The sequence below is a fragment of the Rhopilema esculentum genome, chromosome 3 (assembly GCF_057945365.1).
Source record: "Rhopilema esculentum isolate cy_ngs chromosome 3, ASM5794536v1, whole genome shotgun sequence".
In the NCBI taxonomy this organism is placed as follows: Eukaryota; Metazoa; Cnidaria; class Scyphozoa; order Rhizostomeae; family Rhizostomatidae; genus Rhopilema; species Rhopilema esculentum.
Window position 1 is genome coordinate 9026986 of NC_142817.1, and position 20151 is coordinate 9047136.

Here is a 20151-nt window from a genome sequence, read left to right on the forward strand (position 1 = left end):
GAAAAAGCGTTCTAGAAACATCGTGAGCAGTCCAATAGCAAGATATATTTTCGCTCTTCCATCTTCTGATTACGCATAATTTCAACACTGTGTCCTAAAATGTTTACATGTGTTATGATGCACTAACTTGCTATTCATGTTTCCATCAAGATGGCACTTAGCTCAATGCCAAAGAACGGCTTAACAGCGATCTGTTGAATATGTATTCATTAGTGATACATACGGCATTCCATTGGACTTGGCAGCTGCAACTTTTTGGACAATTTTCGGACATCGCGGGACGTACCACAGTTTATTGCTTGTAGACTTACTGCCTGGTGCTTTCATCGAATCTCATTGGCACAGGTAACTCTGCATCGCAAAATTGGCACCAGTGAAAATAGCCTTGCAGCCATTGACAAATATTAGCATCATCTTTACTTACCACTCGCTGTAGCAAGTAACGAGAAATAGATATAAATCAAATGTGTTTTTGGCACAACAAAATTTGGAAACGATTCCACAGAAAATGGAAACAAAGGTACTAACATACTTTTCTCCTTACACTTCTCAGGAGTGACAACTGAAAGTATAAATGTCGAATAATGGACACAAAGGTAAAGCAGAAGAAGGTCGAAACTAAACGAACCTTTTAGGTACGACCTCGTTTGTAAGAAAACCAACTCATAGGACACAGAATAGGAATTAGGCAAAAGGGGAACTCCTGCCCATCAGGTGAAGCCTGAAAATTCTAGCGCATGCGCTAAATTATACGGGGCTTAGCATGTATCTGTCGGGGATATTTAAAAAAAGGATAAAAATAGACAACTTTATTTAGACGAAATGCACCATGATAGTAAACAAATTCAATTATGTATCATAATTCGTTTACTGTCAGATTAATGAATAATAATTTATCATGGCTAAGTTCGTCTAATGAAATCAAGGTTAAAGGGGAATTTAGAAATTTTATTTTTGACTAAGGCTTCAAAAACAACAAAGGAACCTACGAGGGTTGCCCTTCTGTCAATTTTCTATTCTGTGCCCAGGATGTCTAAAAACAAATTATCAATAGCGCTGATCACCCTTGAAGCTAAAAGTGATTATTTTTATAATGGGTTAGAAATGATTCTTCTAGACGATATGTGCCTATTTGTGACTCAGTTAACATGCACCTCATGTTATCTCATAAACAGCTTGCCTAACGAATGGACTTAAAATTACTATAACTTTACACACCCTGACTTTACATCTCAATGGCACTGACAAAGTCTGGGTTTGACATGAAAGCCTACTGCTCAAACGCCGGTTTCTGCATAATTTACCGTAGTTTAGTGTCCCCCACAATCTAGGGGCAACGTATGAATAAGACTAGGATGTGTACATATTCTTAAAGTTGCGCACACGGATATATTATGTTTGAGAAATTTGCAACTTTAAACACGAACTTAGTTGTTAGTTCATTTCAATATCTTGATAATTACAAACGCGAAGTAACTTGAATCCATCATTGGGATTGGTTTTTGATTATGTGTAAGTAGTAAGTCATGTAAAGGAAGAATTAGAATATGCACAGTCCGAAATATAAATCAGATACTGTTGTTTTCTTCTTTGAAAATTCCTTTGAACCAGCGGAAAATCGTGAATGAAGAGTGCTACGCAAAAGGGTTTCTAGCTCAACGATGCCATAGAAGCTTTTAGGTGTTGATGGTGCCAATTAGGACAAATCTGAAACATCAGTGTTGGAAACTTTGCAAAGTTGAAGGATTGAGATAAATATATGCAAAATATGTCAAGAAATAAACTACAAAAACATGCCTGTTTCGCCTCAATTGTTATCCGGCGTTGATGACAAGAAAGTCTTTCAAAGCCTCTTCTGCAGGACTCGACACATGTTCGTGGTAATGCAAACCGTCAATGGAACCTAACGGATACGAGGCAGTAACCGGGTACACATCAAAAATGGGTATTCCCTCGGAACAAAGTCTCATGTTCGTATAAGCATTAAAAAGTCGAATTCTTTGGTTTGTAAGGAACCGAGAATGCGATTTAGTTCGGAATTTGCCTTGTTCTAATGGAGCAAATGTTGTCGTTTTCCAAATAATTAATGGCACTAAAGCAGGATTCCTTTTCGTCTTTAGATCGCTTACAATTTGAGCAAATCTATCAATGATTTTTTGACACTGCGAAAAGTTCAAACTGATAATCAAATGAAGGCCAAAGTTGATCACTAGAACACTTCTATTGTTCATTTCAGAGTCATTAAAAATTGAGTGAATTGGTGCGAAAAATCTAGTTTCGTTGAAACCCTTTCCAATTTTGACTTTGGTATAATCATATTCCTTGAATTCATAAGTGTATGTAAACGTATGCGTGCATAAATTAAACAATTTTTTGCATAACATTTGGCCTGACACTGACTTCCACCAGCGATGCCCTAGTGAGTCCCCGTATATCCATAGCTTGTTATAGCGTCTGAACGGCAATGACTTCTCGCTTTGATTAACAACATGACCGCTTGCCCATTTGTACTTTTTCTTGAAACCATACCAGTAACCAAATTTATCGAAAATGATGTTGCATTGAGGTATCTTCAAATCTGTAAAATGGTGACAACCAAATTCCAGTGACTCAGTTGGACGTTTCTTTGGAAGAGCTGCTATATCAGCAGCAGATGGAATCTCGACCGGCAATGCGACGGCGGGATCTAAAACAAAAGAGCTGCTTACTCCAAGAGCTCCTTGCTCTTGAAAATGGCCGTGGATATCTCCCTTTTCAAACCAACCTCTCGGTGGATCCCTAGCACCATCACACAAAGAAAATTCAAGAGTTAATTCCAGAGAATATGTCCCACTTTGAAATGGACAAAAATGCACCTCATAAGAGCCATCCATACGATCAAACACAAACGCAAAGTGCACCACCTTTCCCCGCAACACAGCTCGCCACGAATCACCCCCAATGTTCTTAGGTTCCCCATTCCTTGAATATGTCTGCACGATCACCGTGCTACACTGTCCTTCTCGATTGATCTGGCGATAGATTATCTTGGTCATATTAGCCTTCGTTCCAAACTTATCTTTGGTTACTATCGAGCTTTCGTTTAGCCATGACATTGAAGATTTACACGGATTCATCAATGCTTTCCAGTCGAATAGATACTTATCTATGCTTGTATAGTTACATCTGCCGATGAATGACCCTAGTTTAGAAATGACTAAATTCGTTTCTTTGGCTTCCCTGTATAGGAGTATCTGACCAGTGAGAAGCAGGATCATTGCAATAATTACAAGCACAGTTTTGGTCGAAGCCATTGTGTCCTCCACTCTCTTTGCCTAATAATGTTAGCTATAACAATGCTTCTTTCATCGTTATTAGGACAAACATGCATCCATGGTAACTAGTTTTTAGTTGCTAGACAGAAGGATTTGATCGCTGCACATTTCTTTTTCATCCAAATACAAACTTACACATGATCTTATCTTCTACAAATAGAGCACCTGTTTTTTTCGAACTTCTCCTCTGAAAACAAGGGAAGAAAGTATCACCTACAAAGGAACTTCGCAACCAACCATACAATGAGGAAGCTATTAAAGCGACCGCTGCATTCAATGTTTTCGAATCAAACCATGGATTGTTTACTATTCTTAACATATTATTGATTTGGGAAGATTTTCCACCTGGGCCTATAAAATCCTACATATTATACAGAGCAATTTTTGTTTCCTCTAGAAAGGCTGGATCGAACAACCTATTGTTCTCCTAAATCTGCACGAGGATGTGATCGAGTCTCTCCATGTTGGGGACTCTCCCGCCTAAAGCTTAGGGCTGCCGTGGGTAAAGCGGTACACACACCTAGCTGCGCTTTTACTTGTGCATAAATCATTCAATTCTTGAATAATCTAAAAAGCAACAGGCCTAGAAAAACGAGTGAACAGTTGATTCTCCTCCACTGAACCTAATACCACGGGAAAATGGTTATTTTGAATTTTGCTATGAAAAAGCAGGTTAAACTAAAATGATTGCTCTCTAGTCTCAAGCAACACGGCGAGATTGTAACATTGGCACTGCAATATGAGATCAACGCTGGGCAGGAAAAACTCGGTCCAGTCTTTTTTAAGATCAGTGTTTTCAATCTGCACAGTGGACACATGGGCCTATTGTTTCTGGATTTGTTTTTTTATGCCCAACCGCCAGGCCAGTGAATATTTTTTAGAAGTCGAGCTTTGGGAAGGATGGTTAGTCGGAATGTTCGAACGCTCACATCTCGCTGATTGAAGAAACATCCAAAAGTGGATTGAATCCTGTTCCTAAGAAAAAATAACTGCAATATCGTTTAGAAGAATCTTTATGACTAATAAAAAAAACTGAAATAGAAAATATGCTTTTCATGAATTAGCCGAAGTGTTTCCAACAGCCTCCGCTACTCCTAGTACAATAATGATAGTTGAAAAAAAATTATTTCAAAATGGCGTATGAAAATTTTTATTTCTTGACTTCATCCAACAACTGATATTAATTAGTTTGCATTCACTCGCAAGGTTGTTGTTATCATATAAAAACAAATACCAAAGATATGTATATTTCTTTATTTTTAAAAATTCCAGCATTGATTATTAAAGATTATTAAACATGTACAAAATATACAGTAAATTGAAGTTCGGAGTGAGCCTTTTGAAAAGTTTCACTCAGAAGATTTCTGCCAAATTTCCACTTTTCTGTATGAATGAAAAGAAAGGAATGGGGAATAATTGAATACGTTGTTATCATTATACAGTTTCTGTCGGCTTGTCTGTAATAATTGTTCTTTCATCTTTTGATAAGGGCTTTATGGATCTTCTATAAACGACGTCTCTCGAGGAATAGAATGGCCTAGAATTAGAATGAGTTAAATTTGAATTAGTTCAAGCACATTATCTAGAAAGAAAAACAGGTCAAAAGAATAAATATGGGCTAAATATATATTAGGCGTTTCAAATCAATAAAGTTAACTTCTAAGTTATAAATAATTTTGAACAAAGACGTTTGCAAAAATAGAGAAAATACTGTTGATTTGCTAGGAAAAACAAGTTCTCTCATAGTTAATATCGTTGAATTTCATAATAACCCTCGCTCGTAAACAAATTTTGTAACAAATAGATGAAACTTAGCAGTTGCCTAATAATCTTATTAAGCGTGAAACTCAGAACTGCAACTCAGAACCGTCCTCTTCCATACATCAAAAGGAACCTTTGTGCCAGCAGCACAATGCGGCAGTAGTGATCATGACTCGTATTACCTGAAATCAGCGCCTTTTATGTTCTCAAAATAACTGTGATTATAATCAGAGACTGGTATCTTATTCTTGTCAAGCAGCCAGCTTCTGCTATCAAAAGGCCCAGGATGATAGCCACTGTTTCTCTCGTCACCAGCCTGTTTGTCTGCGTCAAGCTTTAATCGCTCGTAAAAACCCAATGAAGAGTCGACGGTTGGGTTAAGAACGACCGACAATGCAGGGATTTTCTTGAGGCGCAATCCAGGAGCAGATAAAGCGTACTTTCTAGGTTCACTTTTCAGAATATCATCAAGTCTCGCAAGTTGTGATGAAGACTTGAAACCTTTTGAAGTCAGTTCTGTCTCAGTGGCACACCTAAAATGGCAAGAGTTGTTTAACAATAACTAGCTGTGATTGAAATATGGCTGTTTTGACTTAAGTAAAAAGAGGAACAAGTTAAAAGAAAAGTAAAAGTGGAGAAAGTAAAAATGAAACAAAATATTGTTCTTTTTGTCTCCAATTGAGTAGCAGCAACTGCATCAACATAAATGAATACTATAGGTTTATGAAACTGTTTAAATATATAAAAATGATGAGGCAAAAATAGTAAAATAAAAACATAAATAATTTGTTCGGCACTTTATAGAAATCAATTGTCAGGCATTGAAATTATCTACAGATAATAGGAATAAAGGAAATCTGGTAGCTCATTAAAATCTAAAACTGCAGATTTTCGATTTGCGTATTTATGCATTGTGCCCTAGAAATTCAATAATTGCACATATGTTATAAAAGGCAAGCTTTTCCAAAAGGCATCGATGCCGCATGGTAAGATAATGTAAAAGGCGAAGCGCAGAAACTAGCTTCCAATTAAAAAACTGCCATTAAAACAAGATTGATATTAAAGATTTATGCAGCAAAACCATGGTAATAAAGCCTTGGAGGACATCTGAAGTCAATTATTTCGTTGACGAAGCTTCACTCATTTGAGCCTTATTTTAGTGTCTTTGTTTTGACCAGTCACATCTAGCTTTCTTCTTCTTGTATCCGTGATCGCGAATGGTTGATATCGGGCGAGACAACATTTCAGTATAATTAGAATAAATAAATAACGAAATTTATGACCAAGCCTTTTCAAGACCCTGGGCGCTCTATGGATAACGCTGTAATAAAACTGCACGCAACCTGTATTAGTTTCGGTTGATGGCTTTCAGCTCATTTCAAAAAACGCATCTAAAATATGTAGCAGTCACAGCGTGGTTGATCATGTATGGTGACCAATTTCCTTTTTCTTGTGGTTCAAAACCATACATCTGTAGGAAATCTGTCAATTATTTTCTACAAAGGGTATACGTATTGCCTCTACCTGCCAGGGAGAAGATTTGCATTTGTGAGAGAATCCCTGCAAATTATTAAAGACACGCACATATTGATATTCGCTTTACCTGTGCATCTTAATAAACATGTCATCAACCACCAATGAACGCTCCCATGTTTTCTGCTCCTCCTTACTGGCTAGTTTCTGTTCTCCTTTCAGCGTATCACCGGCTAAATGAATTGTTATCGGGGGTGCTTTGCCGAAAAACTCCTTTGGCTTCTTAAGAATATCGAAATCGCATTTTCTTTCTTCCCATGAAAACTTCATCCTTTACAAAAAAATAGCAAAATCATACTATCGTTTTATACACAATGTCATTGCTAGCAACGGAGAGGACAAATTAACATTTATAGGTACACATTAAATTGAAACGATTTTAAAGTCTTTGGAATATTTTGAACAAAACAGAAATCAAAACATATTCAAGAGTCAAAGGAACGGTAAAACTTTTTTACCTATCTACTGTCGGTTTCAGTTTGTTAGCATGGAGAATATTCTCTCGCCAGGGCTAGAATGAATAAAACAAATATAAAAACTGGCCCCAATTACCAAGGAAAGTAACTTTAGCAGGCAAATACAAGTTTATTTAAGTTAATGAATTTACATATAAAATTAAGCTAAAAATTTACTTCTAGAACAATAAACAGAATTTTTTTAACTAAGCGGAGGTTACGTGAAAAGCAACTAGAAAACGTTTTATGCATTTTCATTTTGATGGATCACATTCAGTATAATGGCCAGAAGTATGTTATGAAAATGAAACCTTTTTCAGTTCATCAAGACGGGCGCCATCGGGGTGCCTTGGGTGTTTGTTAGATTCCTGTGATGTTTTTCGACCAGGAAAGACAAAACCATCTGCTGTTCGCCACTTTGTCCTGGAAGATTCGACCTCTTCTTTCCTCACATCATCAAGGTTGTCAGGCAGCACGGTTGCGCCGCCAAACTCCTGGCTGTAGGTAAACCTTGAGTCCGGATCCTGGAAAGAAAGAATCTTGAAAATATGTAGATTTTTAAAGCCTAGAAAGCCGAAAATATTAGGTAAGGTATAAATAAGCCTGGATACCCGCATCTAACGAGCCACCTTTAGCCACCAAACTTTAGGCCGTTAGATTTAGAATTAAAAGCACTGATACAAGAGAGAGAGTTTGGATTTAAAATTATCATTTGTAAGAAACTAGCAAGGATCTCTTATAATTCATGTGTAATGTCGATACTAGATGCCATTAACAACAGCAATGGCAACAACAACAGGCGATAAAAATGTTACACTCAACAAATACGTAAGAAGCCGAGACAAATTTTACCGCTGCGAGGAGGCTGCGCAGTTTTCTTTTAGCCATCTCTGACGTGTTCAGAGACTGAATACTGTAGTTATGCGCTTCGAGATTACCAAGAGAGGCTGGGTCACACGTGATGGTCTTTTCTCTTTTGATTGGCTCGACTTGCTGGACGCTTGACTGTTATAAACACATAAAAGTATGAGCTGGTAAACTTGACATGGAACAAATTTTCAGCGGTTGCACTAATGTGTATCTAAGAATACTTTTTAGAAACTGTGAAAATAGACTTAACTTTTATTCATAGCATAAAATAATGAAAAAAAACAAGAATGCAACGAGTTATTATCATATAAATGACAACTCTGAAAGAAAATCAAATAGACATACAATATTTTCTGATAGAAAATTTTTTCGTGTTTTTGCTTCTGTTCTGCTTTTCAAAACACTCTCATAAGTTTCATTCTTCAATTGCAAAGGTGTCCATGGTCTACTTGTTTTAAAAGGCTTTTCCTCTATCGTTGTTCTCTGTCCACCAGCGTAAGAGGGAGGTTCCATATTCAGGGGGTCTGGTCTGTCGGTAATTGCAAATGCTACGAAGTGACACACAGCCAGTTATATATCAATTTTAACTCAATAATTTACATTGACACAAGAAAGGAATAGCACTAACAACAGTCACACTGCCTTATAATTTATAAATAGCTTCTATAGAAAATAATCTGAATGCATTTGTTATGGAAAGAATTCTCTTTCGCATGTCAATCGCAATGCATTAGTTTAAGCGGCCGGTAGAATTATTTAGATGACTAAACTACACTTTTTTGCTAAGTTTAACAGTTAAGATTATTATTATGAGAAGAGGAAAAAGCTAGCTTAGATTACAAACTGACAATTTTGACATGAAAGCTTCACATGTAGATAACGAGAGAGCTCAGAATGGCAAGCAACAGTCAAATGTAATTTTATTAAGACAACGTGCATGGATGCTTCGAGAATAAGACAAGTTGGTATTGACAAGTTTACCTTGAAGATCTTCAACTGTGAGTGGAATTCCAAACTCTCTGCTAAGAGATGCTATCATTGCATCACTTGGAAACAAATCATTGCGAATGGCATCCCTTAGTCTCGGGCATGATAACAGCTGGATATGTAAAATATTGTAAAGATAAAAAGATAGGCAGATAAAGCTGACTGGATATTTGGCAGAATATATGAAGAGAGCGAGATAACCTTAACAGAATTACTCATTAAAATTTCATCATTTAAATTATTCCTGGGGCCTAGAATCCACAGATTTATTTCCTCAAGAAATGGGATTTGAGGTTGGTTGGGAAATTCGAACTTTCAAAATCGGATTATCTCTAAATGTAAAATTGTATCTTCACTTCAGTATTTTAACGTCTATTTGCAGAACCCAGCTGCTGCAAATTAGACTTTCAAACTGGGTGTACTGCCCTGGTGTTTTGAATAATGACTATCTTCATTTAGTTTCCCAAGATTGATAACTAGCGGCTAGTTCGTTTTGCTAGAAGTGAACTTTAAGTGATATGATACTAAAGTATTATAGCTTGGCCTTTGATCATGAATTGTTCGCAAAGATACTCCGTACTGAAAAAATACTGCAGAGAACTTAAACAAACATTGAGATAAAAGGAGACATGAATCTCTAACTTACGTCATAAAGTTTAAGAACGGCCTCAAGACAGAGCCGGGGTATCATGTCTCTGACATACAAGAGAGGCAGTTTGACAATGGCACCCAGTGGTTGATGGAGCCTTACTCTTGTTAGATCAACATCTAACGATGCGTATATTCGTTCTTGAAACGTTATGTCGGTGTTGTACAATGACAATACATTGCTTCCTGTAAGTTGATATAAAAAACAACGTCAATTTTCATACAAAACCTTGCTAAAACAATTCACCAAGTCATCAAATGATATGAAGGTTGCCAAAACAATTTATGTAAAACCAAATTTTCAAAGAAATTAAAGGTAAATAAGATGAAAAATATGTCGGGGAAGAAAGGGTATAGGGCTGTTGCCTCCTAGCATCGACCTGTCGGAAATTTTTCTCTTTCATGTTTCAAGAGTTTTTATTTACAAAAGGTTGGAGAATGGACTTTTTTTCAGTTTTGTCCTTCAATCAAAATTTTGAAAGGTAAGCCAATGTTGTCAGGCCTTACTTTAACAAACATTTCCTTTTCTAAAACCACAGCAGACCGTTCCATATTGAATAAGCCTTCTTATGGAAAAAGAGCTACGTCTGCCTCCTTCTACAAAACTAAAGCCAAATGCATAAAGTGAATGTACTTCGTGGAAGCGAACTAAAACTTTATCTTGAATTATGTTTACGATATTCAATAAAATATCTGGGCAAACATAATAAACCGGCAAACAGAGTATTATTAAATGAAAGACAAAGTCCGTAACGCACCGTCTGAATGTGATTGCGACAAATTCTCCCACAATGTTTTGATGCCATGGTCCCTAAGGCCTTCAAGCACGAATATATGGTGCACTCCATCAATGATCTGCATAACGGAGACAATGATGACAAATAAGATCGAAATGAATTGTTGAGCATTTGAGTAACAAACCTTGAATTTTTGAGTAAAAGAATGCATCATGAATACGTTTGTAGGTTCTTAAGGGTAAAGGGGCCCATCATAACAGGATACACCAGGATGGCATCCACTGCAAAGTGTGAATGCAACGTGCAATTACGTCAACTTCCATTACAAGACGTAACTGGAGCATATTTTAACCAGAAGCATATGATTGAGGGGGAGATTAGTTAAAACAAATCTGGTTTTCAACTTCTAAAGTTTCTTGTGAATCAATTTAGGGAATATTCTGTAAAGAAGCAATCTAGAAGTACCTGGAAGCCAGTGATTATGTTCAGCGACTTGCTTATTCTCTGCGCACTTGTAAGAGAAAATGAACAAAGAACTATCAAAGATTAAGAAAATTCAAAGACAAATCTTTGAAACCGCGCATAACACCCTCTCTAGTTGCTTTTCACATACATTGTGGAGCTTTAAAGGGGTTCTTTTGTTATCTGAATCTTTAAAACGTCATAAGAAATACATCCTTCATAAGTTCAGAATTTTATTGCTAAAAACATTACAGTACAAATTCAAAAGCAAACCATTTTAAAAATACATTTTCATGCCATATCTGTAAACCACATTATTCCCTTTCATAGCTACCACATATTTAGAAAAGTTAGATCTACGTCAATGCGGAGTTTCGGTGACACTGTAACAAGAGACTATTAGTACACAACAGAGACGAAGCCAGTATTCCCAAATGGGTGTTAGGAGGTGGGGGGGGGGTTGATTGTGCTAGCAAGAGTCGGGTTTCTCTGGTTTTCTTTCCTACTGCACAAGCAACCTTTATTGGTAGCTGCGACTACATCTACGTCATCAACACACCAACAACTACTTCAATACTTACTCGCTGAGCTTGTAGGTTGATAAAGCAGCCTCGATTACATGTTGAGGAAAGTCTTTTAACTGCAAAGTTTCTGCGTTTATTGACATTACTTCACTTTGAATCTTCTGCAGAAAATCTTTGCTTTGGTAATCGAAAATGTAAACTATTCTTGAGAACGGGCACTAAAAGGGCATTAAAAAAACGATGATTTCATTTCATTTTCGGTTACTGCAAACCAAGGACAGATATCAATAAAATATATGAAAATTTACGATAACTAGTTGCAAAGTTGGTTCGCGAAATTTCATTTGAGGGTGCGACGATAAACCCCTTCTTGATATTTATAGTAACAATGCAATAATGAAATGGATAAATCCTTTAAAGAGAAAAAGACGTTCATAGTGGTAACAGACCTGGAAAGACGAAAGAGGGATTCACCCACCCAAACGGTCAACTTGGATGGCCCGTGCCCGTGTGACTTTTCTAAGTCGTAGACGAGAGAGTGGTATGACTCCTTCTCACAGCAATGTCACAGAATCTCTATTTTGATATTTCATTGGCTTGAAATATTACTGTGGGAGGTTCAGCAGTATAAATTGGAGTGATCCTTCTTGAAACAAGGCTCAAACACGATAGCTCTTGTTTACTTGAAGTGGGGCTGGCCTATTGAGCCTCTTTTTCACTTTCTATTATTCTTCTTATTTTCACCCCCGACGTAAGGACCCAACCTATGCCACTGACAGGAACGTACCCAGAGGACTACAGTGGCCATTTATTGTTAAGATGAAAAGATTAGACTGAGACACTTAAATACGCGGATAGAAAATGACAATATGCAAAGACATGGGTAGAAGAACAACCTCCATTGGTTCTGCGACTGTTCTCTTTAGCTGAATATCTTGAATGGTTTTGAGAGGGTAAGCTAGTTCAATTTTAGCTTTCAGCTCACTTCCAGCTTCGATGTAGTTTGCAACAGGCATAGGCATTTCGTCTGTAAAAGAGTTCAGATATCTTGGAGCTAGCCAGTGTCAGATGAGCAGAAAGCAACAATACAAGCAAACAAAAATGACTTTAAGGATCTTCGGTACCAAGGACAATTGCCAATTACCAAACAATATATGTTGGTAAGGCAAACAGTTCTTATTTTGTTTCTTTTCATCAGTATGATTCTTTGTTTGAAAGCTCGTTAGACTCATTAGATGCAATATTAAAGTCTCATTAGATTTCAAAAAGGTTCCCTGTGTACTTTGGATTACAATTGATACAAAAAACGAAATATGATCTTAACAGATGATACAAAAACGTCTTCTTATGAGACAATTTATCTTAGTTCCACATTAGAAAATTTGACATCACAATCTCCTAGTTGCAAAAATCATCAATCAAATTTTGAAATTTTCAGGCTTAGAAAACACATACTAGGGCCATCAACACTTCCGGGTGTCCCGACAACTTTCTCGGAATTATTGCCAATTCCGCGCCCGTCAATAACATCTGGAATTTTGCAGCATCGTATGGGCACGAATCCTTCGATAATCTTTTCACCAAGGAGAAAATCGGAGAGGTTGAATGTTGCAATGCCATAAGGATCCCACACTTTGTCTTTTTGGGTGAATGGATTGTGGTCAGTCCGTCGCCCTGAAGCAAGGTTCAAATAATAATAACAAAACTGGGAAACATTAATAGGCTGAAGCTACAAGTTCACGCTTTGTCTATGACAATTTGAGAGATGCTCATCCAGGGAAATATTTACAATATGAAAACATTTGATTGGGGCTAAACGAGGGGGTATTTCGTCTGGCTTTAGAAGGGCAAGTTCGAAAATAAACATAAAAAAGCATATATTATCACAAAGATTTGTATTTTTACATCAGATGCTATCTTATTTTCTTTTGGTCTAGCATTACCATGTTTTGAGGGGGCTCTTCTAAAGAAGAAATCTTCTAAACTTGCAAAACTTGCGTTGAAATTGCAGAAGAGATGAAACTTGCGTTGCAATTGCAGAAATGTTTGACCAAAGCAGAATGAGTAGTGCTAATGGCCTATTTATCCTTCAATTGGCGAAAAGGTAAGCTCAGACAGTTGGATGCACAAGCCGGCAAGGATGCGCAATGAATCTAAGAACACAGGTATTTACCTAACAACAGTCAATAATGTACTCTGCAAATGAACTTGTATCATTAGCAACTTTGCTTTATGTTACACGACCTGACTGGTACTAAATTCTAGTTCCCCTTAAACAAGCAGAAACCTTTGAAACAGATAATGCACTAGCGTACCTCTTGGACGCTTATCTGTATCCAGACCTCACGATAGTGCATTAGCGCTTAGAAAAAATGTTGATGCAAAGTGAAAATCAAAATTCCAAAGATTCTAACAAACAATAAGAAATAATTTCAGGAACAAGAGAATGGACGGAGAAGGTACATCTTCATATTAGCGAGGTCTTACCAGTAACAAAACTGGCTTTGTTGATCATGTTGTCATCTTCATGTTGCCCAAATATCGTCGGAACATCGTTCTTCTGGCTAGTATCTCGATCGCGGTCATGAACCTCGATTTGGAGACCCGGACCTCTTAGATACTCCAAAAGCTTCTCTTTTTCTTGAATACCCAAGAGGACAACATAAACGTCGTCGAATTCGATTTTTGAAGCATGAACACAGCCACGACTTTTGTGCAACGGTTGATCGTGAAAACTGTAAGAAATGTATGGCGGCAAACACCTGTGAAAATATAAAAATGTCAGTTAAATGAAGTCTTAGATGCAAATCAATAAGATCTTAGGAATGCATAGAAGGCAACAATGAACATGGTCCCTTGTCAATTATGAAAAACGAATGCATGTTTGAATGTGACGGGAAATTGTTACGGTTAACTTGGCTAAAATATCTTAAAAAGACATGATAGAAAAAAAGATGCAATGACAAAAAATATGAAAGACAGGAATAGACAAAATCCCAAAAGATCAATGAAAGATACTTTTCTTATCAGTGGCAAACATTCGTAAATCGACAGGCCACTTTGTATACACATTTGGCCAATGATGAAAAGTCTCTAAACCAAACCAATGAAAAACGCTATGCTTGAAAACATAGCATGAAAATATGAAAGTATGAAAGAAAAATCATAGCATATTACATGCAGAAGAACGAAGAAAAAGATGCTGTATCGTGTTACAATCTCAGCTCTGATTGGAACATCCAAGAGCTTCAAAGACGTAATCAAAAAGCTCTTTTGGTCTACCACTAGCTTAAATCCTCAGATTATGAACATATGGAAGAGTGTCTGAGTCCATTCCAGACTTTTGTAACATATTCATAACAGAAGAAAGAAATCTGCATGAATTATGATGCCTACGTTTATGTCCCTTTCTGCAAAGAACCGGGGCCCAACTGAACTGATTGACTACCAACAAATGTTTAGGGGCTGACGATTCTTTCAAAAAAAGGTGTTAGACATATGTGTAGTGTTTCTATTTCTTGGCTTGTCAACGTACATTCTACACAAATTCACTTTAGAACTTTCGAGAGCGGTACAGATCCCGAGAATGGTACTGATCCCACTAACCTTTTGCGTAAATGATTGTAAGACACCGGTTGTGATGGCATGTTGTTTGCAGACAAGATGCGAATTATCAATGGATTTAACGCTTTCCTTTGCGGTTCTGATAAGAGTGGCTGGTCCACAGATAAGGTAATAACAAGATCCTCCACAGTGCCAATAGGGGATTCAAGCCTGCCATTTATCAAAGAGACGCCGGTAAAGAATGAAGACAACTTCACTGAAACGGAGGTTAGGCCGTGCGCCTTGATGTGGGCAGCTCTTGCTTCAGCTTTTTTGTCTGTGGCTGCAGCTGATTTTGACTTTGAGCTTCTTCCTACCAGACAAAAACAAACAGTTAGCATTCCATAGATCTGACATCTTTACAGAAATCTTCAATTTGCAAAAACTCCTCCTTTATGAGATGAAACATTGTTCAAAATTACATTATACAGAAGATCAGGCTCAGCTTGTTCTTATAAAATTTTGAGGCTCCTGTTCCTATAAAATCGTTCTTGTAAAAGAAGAGTGTACTCCCTACAAGACATCATTGTGGTTTTCCCTTACAAGACGCCATTGTGGTTTTCCCTTACAAGACGCCATTGTGGTTTTCCCTTACAAGACATCATTGTGGTTTTCCCTTACAAGACATCATTGTGGTTTTCCCTTACCTGTCGATGAACTTCTCTTGCCTAGATTGCTCACTGTCTTTCTTGCCATTACCAAGTCAATATTATCCAGTTCCTCGTCGTCATCCTTCTCTTCTTTAATTCCTACCGATGCAAGCTTCATTAGATTCCCCATCTGTGGCTCCTTGTCGTCATTCAAATATACTTTGACTTTCAAAACACTATTAGAATCTGCAGTTGGGGTATCAGGGGACTCTTCAAAGCCCCCTAAATTTCTGTCCCCAGGTTTTTCTTGCAAAATGTCTGTTTTCATGTGGTGACTGGTTGAGAAATCTGTAGCCTTCGAAGTGGGCCTTACCTGAAATGAAGATGAAGCAATTTTCGTGAATAAACACGAAGGAGATGCTTAAAAATATAATGCATAACATTGAATAAAATGACTAATCTTGTTAACTTATGAAGTTTTCGGGAGGGGGGGGGGTCGCTTTCAACAAAAACTCAAGGAGAGACTCAGTTTGAGCTACAAATTACCATATTGCTCATCACGATGCGAGAACTCGAGTGCCATCATTTTGAAATGAACTTAGTGTGCAACTTTTATTATTGAAGAAATTTGCCGCTACGAAAACCATATTTTGGCAAATTGCAAAGCAGATTGCTTACTTTTGATTTTGCGTTTGGGTACATTCCTTCAGTCCTTGTTTTCATGCCATGGGTTGAATCTTTTGGTTCCATCGCCTCGGCTTGCTTATCTGCGAAAATAAAAAGGGAAAGCTTATCATGTGGAGAAAAGAGATAATTTCACAAACAATTTACATCATTGAAACATCATCGTAAAACGAAAATAAAAAACTTGCGTCAATCAAGATAAAAAGAAACCAGAGGAAGTTACGGAGGGATTTCCAGAAAAGGCACCATATAATTGTGACAATAGATTGAGAAATCAAGCCTTAAAGATTCGAGGAAATCATTATTTTGTGAGGTTACATTTCCAATTCCAAATTATAATTCACCAAAAGGGTTTAATTGAAAATACCTTTCGGAGAATTTCAAGTAATTTATACAGCTTCTTCTATCTCTGTATACATTACAGAAAAAAATACGCTTCTGAAATCCCTTCCTTGCAAATAAGTCCAGCTTCCTCGGGGCAAATGGTAAAAAAGTTGCCTGCTAGGACCTGATCTTCGAGAAAAACGAACGATAGATGGTTTTACCTGGGTTTATTGATTGGGTTATCTGAGCAGCCTCTTTCTGAGAAACCCCGTGTTTTCGTAGAAGTTTTTTAATATTTTCGATATCGAATTCCTCATCGGCTCGAAGCTGCGGTAGTTTGAATGCTTTTGGTCGGTCAAACCTCGCTCTGGGTGAAACCCTCTCTTTTGAATCCCAAATCTTCAACTCCAATGAATGATTGAACATTTTCAATAAAACATCTTTAGTTACTTTGATTTTGTGACTGGAAAGAAACAAAAAATCATCTCAGACGTCTTCTTCATTTGCAAAACCGTTTGTGCTTGACATATGCAATGTGTATACTAAATGACATGCGAATAAAAGAAGATGCACAATCATAAGGGGCAGTTGCTATTAAAAGCTTTCTTGGAAGTTACAGGGGAATTTTAAATTGTCTCCAACGAAATATTGTGTTTCTTTTAATAATGACGCATTTATTTGTTTTTTCTTTTGTAACTCTCAAATTTCTTGCATTCTGAAAATGAATCTTTTCAAAAGAAGATGCTTGCATTTCAAGCAAAGTCTTCAAAAAAATTTGGGAAAAACTTGCAAAATTTCATGCTTTGTTCCATAGTGTGATATTATACATTGAAAAGCACATGGAGAGTATGTAATGTTTCCATGTTATTTTGTCTTGTTCGAGTCCCTTGAAGAATGATTGCTGCAAAACCAGTGGTGGCACCAAGCGGGGTATGGGGGGGGGGTAAAAACTCTACCATTTTCGTCAAAACAGGGTTCACAAATTTCTTCTTGAAATTGATTAAAAAAGTATAAGGTAGGGAGGGGTAAATCATATTAATGCCTAAGGAAAATTCACCTGGCACAAAGCACTGCAACAAGGCAAAAAGGCGTGGCCTCACTGGTCATGCCCATTACCCTCCCACTCTGCAGTAGCTGGTGCCGCCACTGTGCAAAACTCACAATGAATCACAACATTTATAATATTGAGATTTGCAGCACCACTAGTCTATGGAAAGGATGTAGCAGGATTAAAATGAGCTGGCTAATACTGTCTTGATTTTCAATATGTTTTGACTCAAACATTGCTGATTCTCTGGTTCACTTGCATATTACGTGGCATGTTACCTGACACTAAATTCAGTCCATTCACTTTCAAAATCACAAATAAAGAAATTGCCTTGTATTGCTATTCTAATCATGAACTGTATCTGATGGGAATTAGTTTAAACAACTAGTGGATAGTCCTAACTTATCTAGTTTGACAGATTTTGCAATTGATGGCCCTTTTTTAAAGTTGACCTACATTGTCAATTTATGAATCAATTGCAAAAACCAACATATAAAGTGCTGAGATGATTTTACAAATAACATTAAATTGAGTTTATATTCCAAATAGTCTCATTTTCAGAATTAAATGCAGTTACCTGTTTGTCCAAGCTACCCAAGTTTTACCTCCATCCACCCACGTTCTCAAAACTCTTGAATCACTTTCTGTATAAAGTTTTGCAGCAAAACCATAAGTCACAACATCAGTCTTGACACTCTCTTTGTCATCTGGTAGCAATTTGTATGTGCAATGAAAATATGTCTGAGCTTTTGGTGCTTCAATAGATTTTCCCTTCTTCTTCAGGCTACTAGTCATCAAGTCATAGTCTGTGAGTAAAATATTGACTGAAATATGTAGTTAAGTTAAAATCATGGTGTTTAACATTTAAGTTAAACCTGTTTCATCTTATTCAAAGTGAATACTGTATTCAAGTTGTATATTTTGTTATGTCAATGTAAGAGATATTAACTAGCCTTCTATGCTAACAAATAGCAGAAATCTAGCCCCTGAAGTAAAATGTTCTAACTATAATAGGTAGTTTTATTTAGAGGATAGCAAATAACAAAAGCATTATCTTTGATTGGTTGTTCATATTTGTCAGCATGCTATTTTGATCCTGCTACACTTCCTATAAACTTCTTAGCTTCCATAAATAATTCTGTACATCCAACTTTAACCAATTATCGGAGTGATACACCCTGGACAAAACATCTTCTACATCATATCATCGAATTTATAAGATAAAAATGAGGTTATAAAAATTTACCAATTTCAGAGGCTTTAGCGATTGTTACAGTAATGTTAACTTCATGCTCTCCTTCTTCTTTAGTAACTTTTCGCTTTCCCATTTTCAATACTACAAGCTCGTGATCCGTTTACGAGCCAGGGGCTTGCTTCTCCTAGGCCAGGCCACTTTCACAATTTCTACGTCGAATTTGATGAAAAACACCGAACTAAAAGCATTTTAATTTGCAAATTAACTCATAAAATCAATATTAAAAAAGATCTGTCCTCAATCAGTTGGTTTTACAGTCCTCTGCCTTAAGATAATTTTGTCAAATCAGTGGATTTGATTCTGCACTTGGTATTCTCCTGTTGTGTAGCCATTTTCCTGCCGTTGTCATGACGACAAAATTGAGCAATCAACAGGGTAGCCATAGAGGCCAAGAATCGTGTCCTGCGCACTGACAAAGTCTGATCTACAATGTCAATGCCTGCCAAAAGTCTTGGAACACTGACATCAATTTCCAAGGACAAAATCAATCATCCCCCTCTCCCCTACAAAACAATGTTGGTTTACTTTCAAACGGGTTAGGATTTTAGGAAGCACTTTCTTTTGCGCTTCTTTTATGATATTTCTCTAAATCATCAACATTGTTTCAGGGGGAAGGGGTCGGAAGTAGTAATGTTTTTTTCATGAAAGGAATGAAAGATATCAAATGCAGCGTGAATTGCTGGGTGTTCCAAGTTCTCTTGGCAGGCATTGTAGTTTCCCCGCAACCTTGTGCCTTTGAGTTTTAGATTCCATTCACACAAACATGGATAGTTAAAAGAATCAAGGGTGCAGAAGAGTAGCCAAATTGGTAAGTTCTTCTTTAATGTGAATACTATAAATTAAATCATTTGAACCTGAATATATTCTTAAAATATGACAAAATTCGCAACTGCAGGAAAATGAGACACAGCCATGCGAGTCGAGGCTGAGCTATGTTCTTCAAAATTGGATGATTCCGAGTCTGGATATTTTTACAAACAATTTTCTTCCAAAAAAGGAGTGAAAGCAATGGGCAAAGGCGGGAGCACCTACCCTAGCAGGGGAAACTTTGGTGACCACGCTTTTTGTGTTTAAACGCAATTTTACTAAACTAAGCTGATTCACTGGATGTGTGGCATTAACTTATTGTAGATTTGCGTAAGACACCAACTCTCTGAAGAGAAAAGGGGCGTGACAGAGGAACAGGGTCGCATAAGGATGCGAAGGTCCTTTCGTTAATTCAACTTAAAATTTCTAGGCTGTATGTAGCCTGCGTGCAGACTAAAATTGTTCCTATAGTGGAGTTTGCGCGCGGGCTATCAGTGTATAGATGCTTCTCATACTCATTGTCATAAATTTTGGAAAAACATATGAAAA

General features: G+C 37.1%; 2 protein-coding genes across 2 annotated transcripts; both read right to left on the reverse strand.

Moving 5' to 3' along the window:
- Window positions 1-1814: 1814 nt before the first annotated feature.
- LOC135692917 (uncharacterized) lies at window positions 1815-4404 on the reverse strand. Its single transcript, XM_065211259.2, has one exon. It carries the CDS (start codon window positions 3291-3293, stop codon window positions 1815-1817), a length of 1479 nt encoding a protein of 492 aa, XP_065067331.2. The 5' UTR covers window positions 3294-4404.
- A 150-nt stretch (window positions 4405-4554) lies between these two features.
- On the reverse strand, window positions 4555-19141 carry LOC135692914 (uncharacterized). Its single transcript, XM_065211255.2, has 21 exons — window positions 18787-19141; window positions 18118-18346; window positions 16714-16955; window positions 16163-16251; window positions 15542-15857; window positions 14898-15207; window positions 13779-14053; window positions 12747-12965; window positions 12188-12318; window positions 11349-11509; window positions 10771-10816; window positions 10327-10423; window positions 9567-9754; window positions 8915-9032; window positions 8279-8481; window positions 7916-8068; window positions 7375-7587; window positions 7067-7119; window positions 6679-6879; window positions 5258-5608; window positions 4555-4851 (listed from the first exon to the last, which is right to left on the reverse strand). Exons 1-21 carry the CDS (start codon window positions 18866-18868, stop codon window positions 4749-4751), a joined length of 3780 nt encoding a protein of 1259 aa, XP_065067327.2. The 5' UTR covers window positions 18869-19141; the 3' UTR covers window positions 4555-4748.
- Between the last annotated feature and the right edge of the window lie 1010 nt (window positions 19142-20151).

What these genes read in the sequence shown, in the direction of transcription:
- LOC135692914 (XM_065211255.2), bottom strand. Translation starts at nt 18,868, where the DNA reads ATGGGAAAGCGAAAAGTTACTAAAGAAGAAGGAGAGCATGAAGTTAAC. An exon ending in TGGGTAGCTTGGACAAACAG is followed by an intron (nt 16,956 to 18,117) that starts GTAACTGCATTT and finishes GTTTCTTTCCAG; the next exon opens with TCACAAAATCAAAGTAACTA. An exon ending in ATAAAAGGCGCTGATTTCAG is followed by an intron (nt 4,852 to 5,257) that starts GTAATACGAGTC and finishes TTCTAATTCTAG; the next exon opens with GCCATTCTATTCCTCGAGAG.
- LOC135692917 (XM_065211259.2), bottom strand. Translation starts at nt 3,293, where the DNA reads ATGGCTTCGACCAAAACTGTGCTTGTAATTATTGCAATGATCCTGCTT.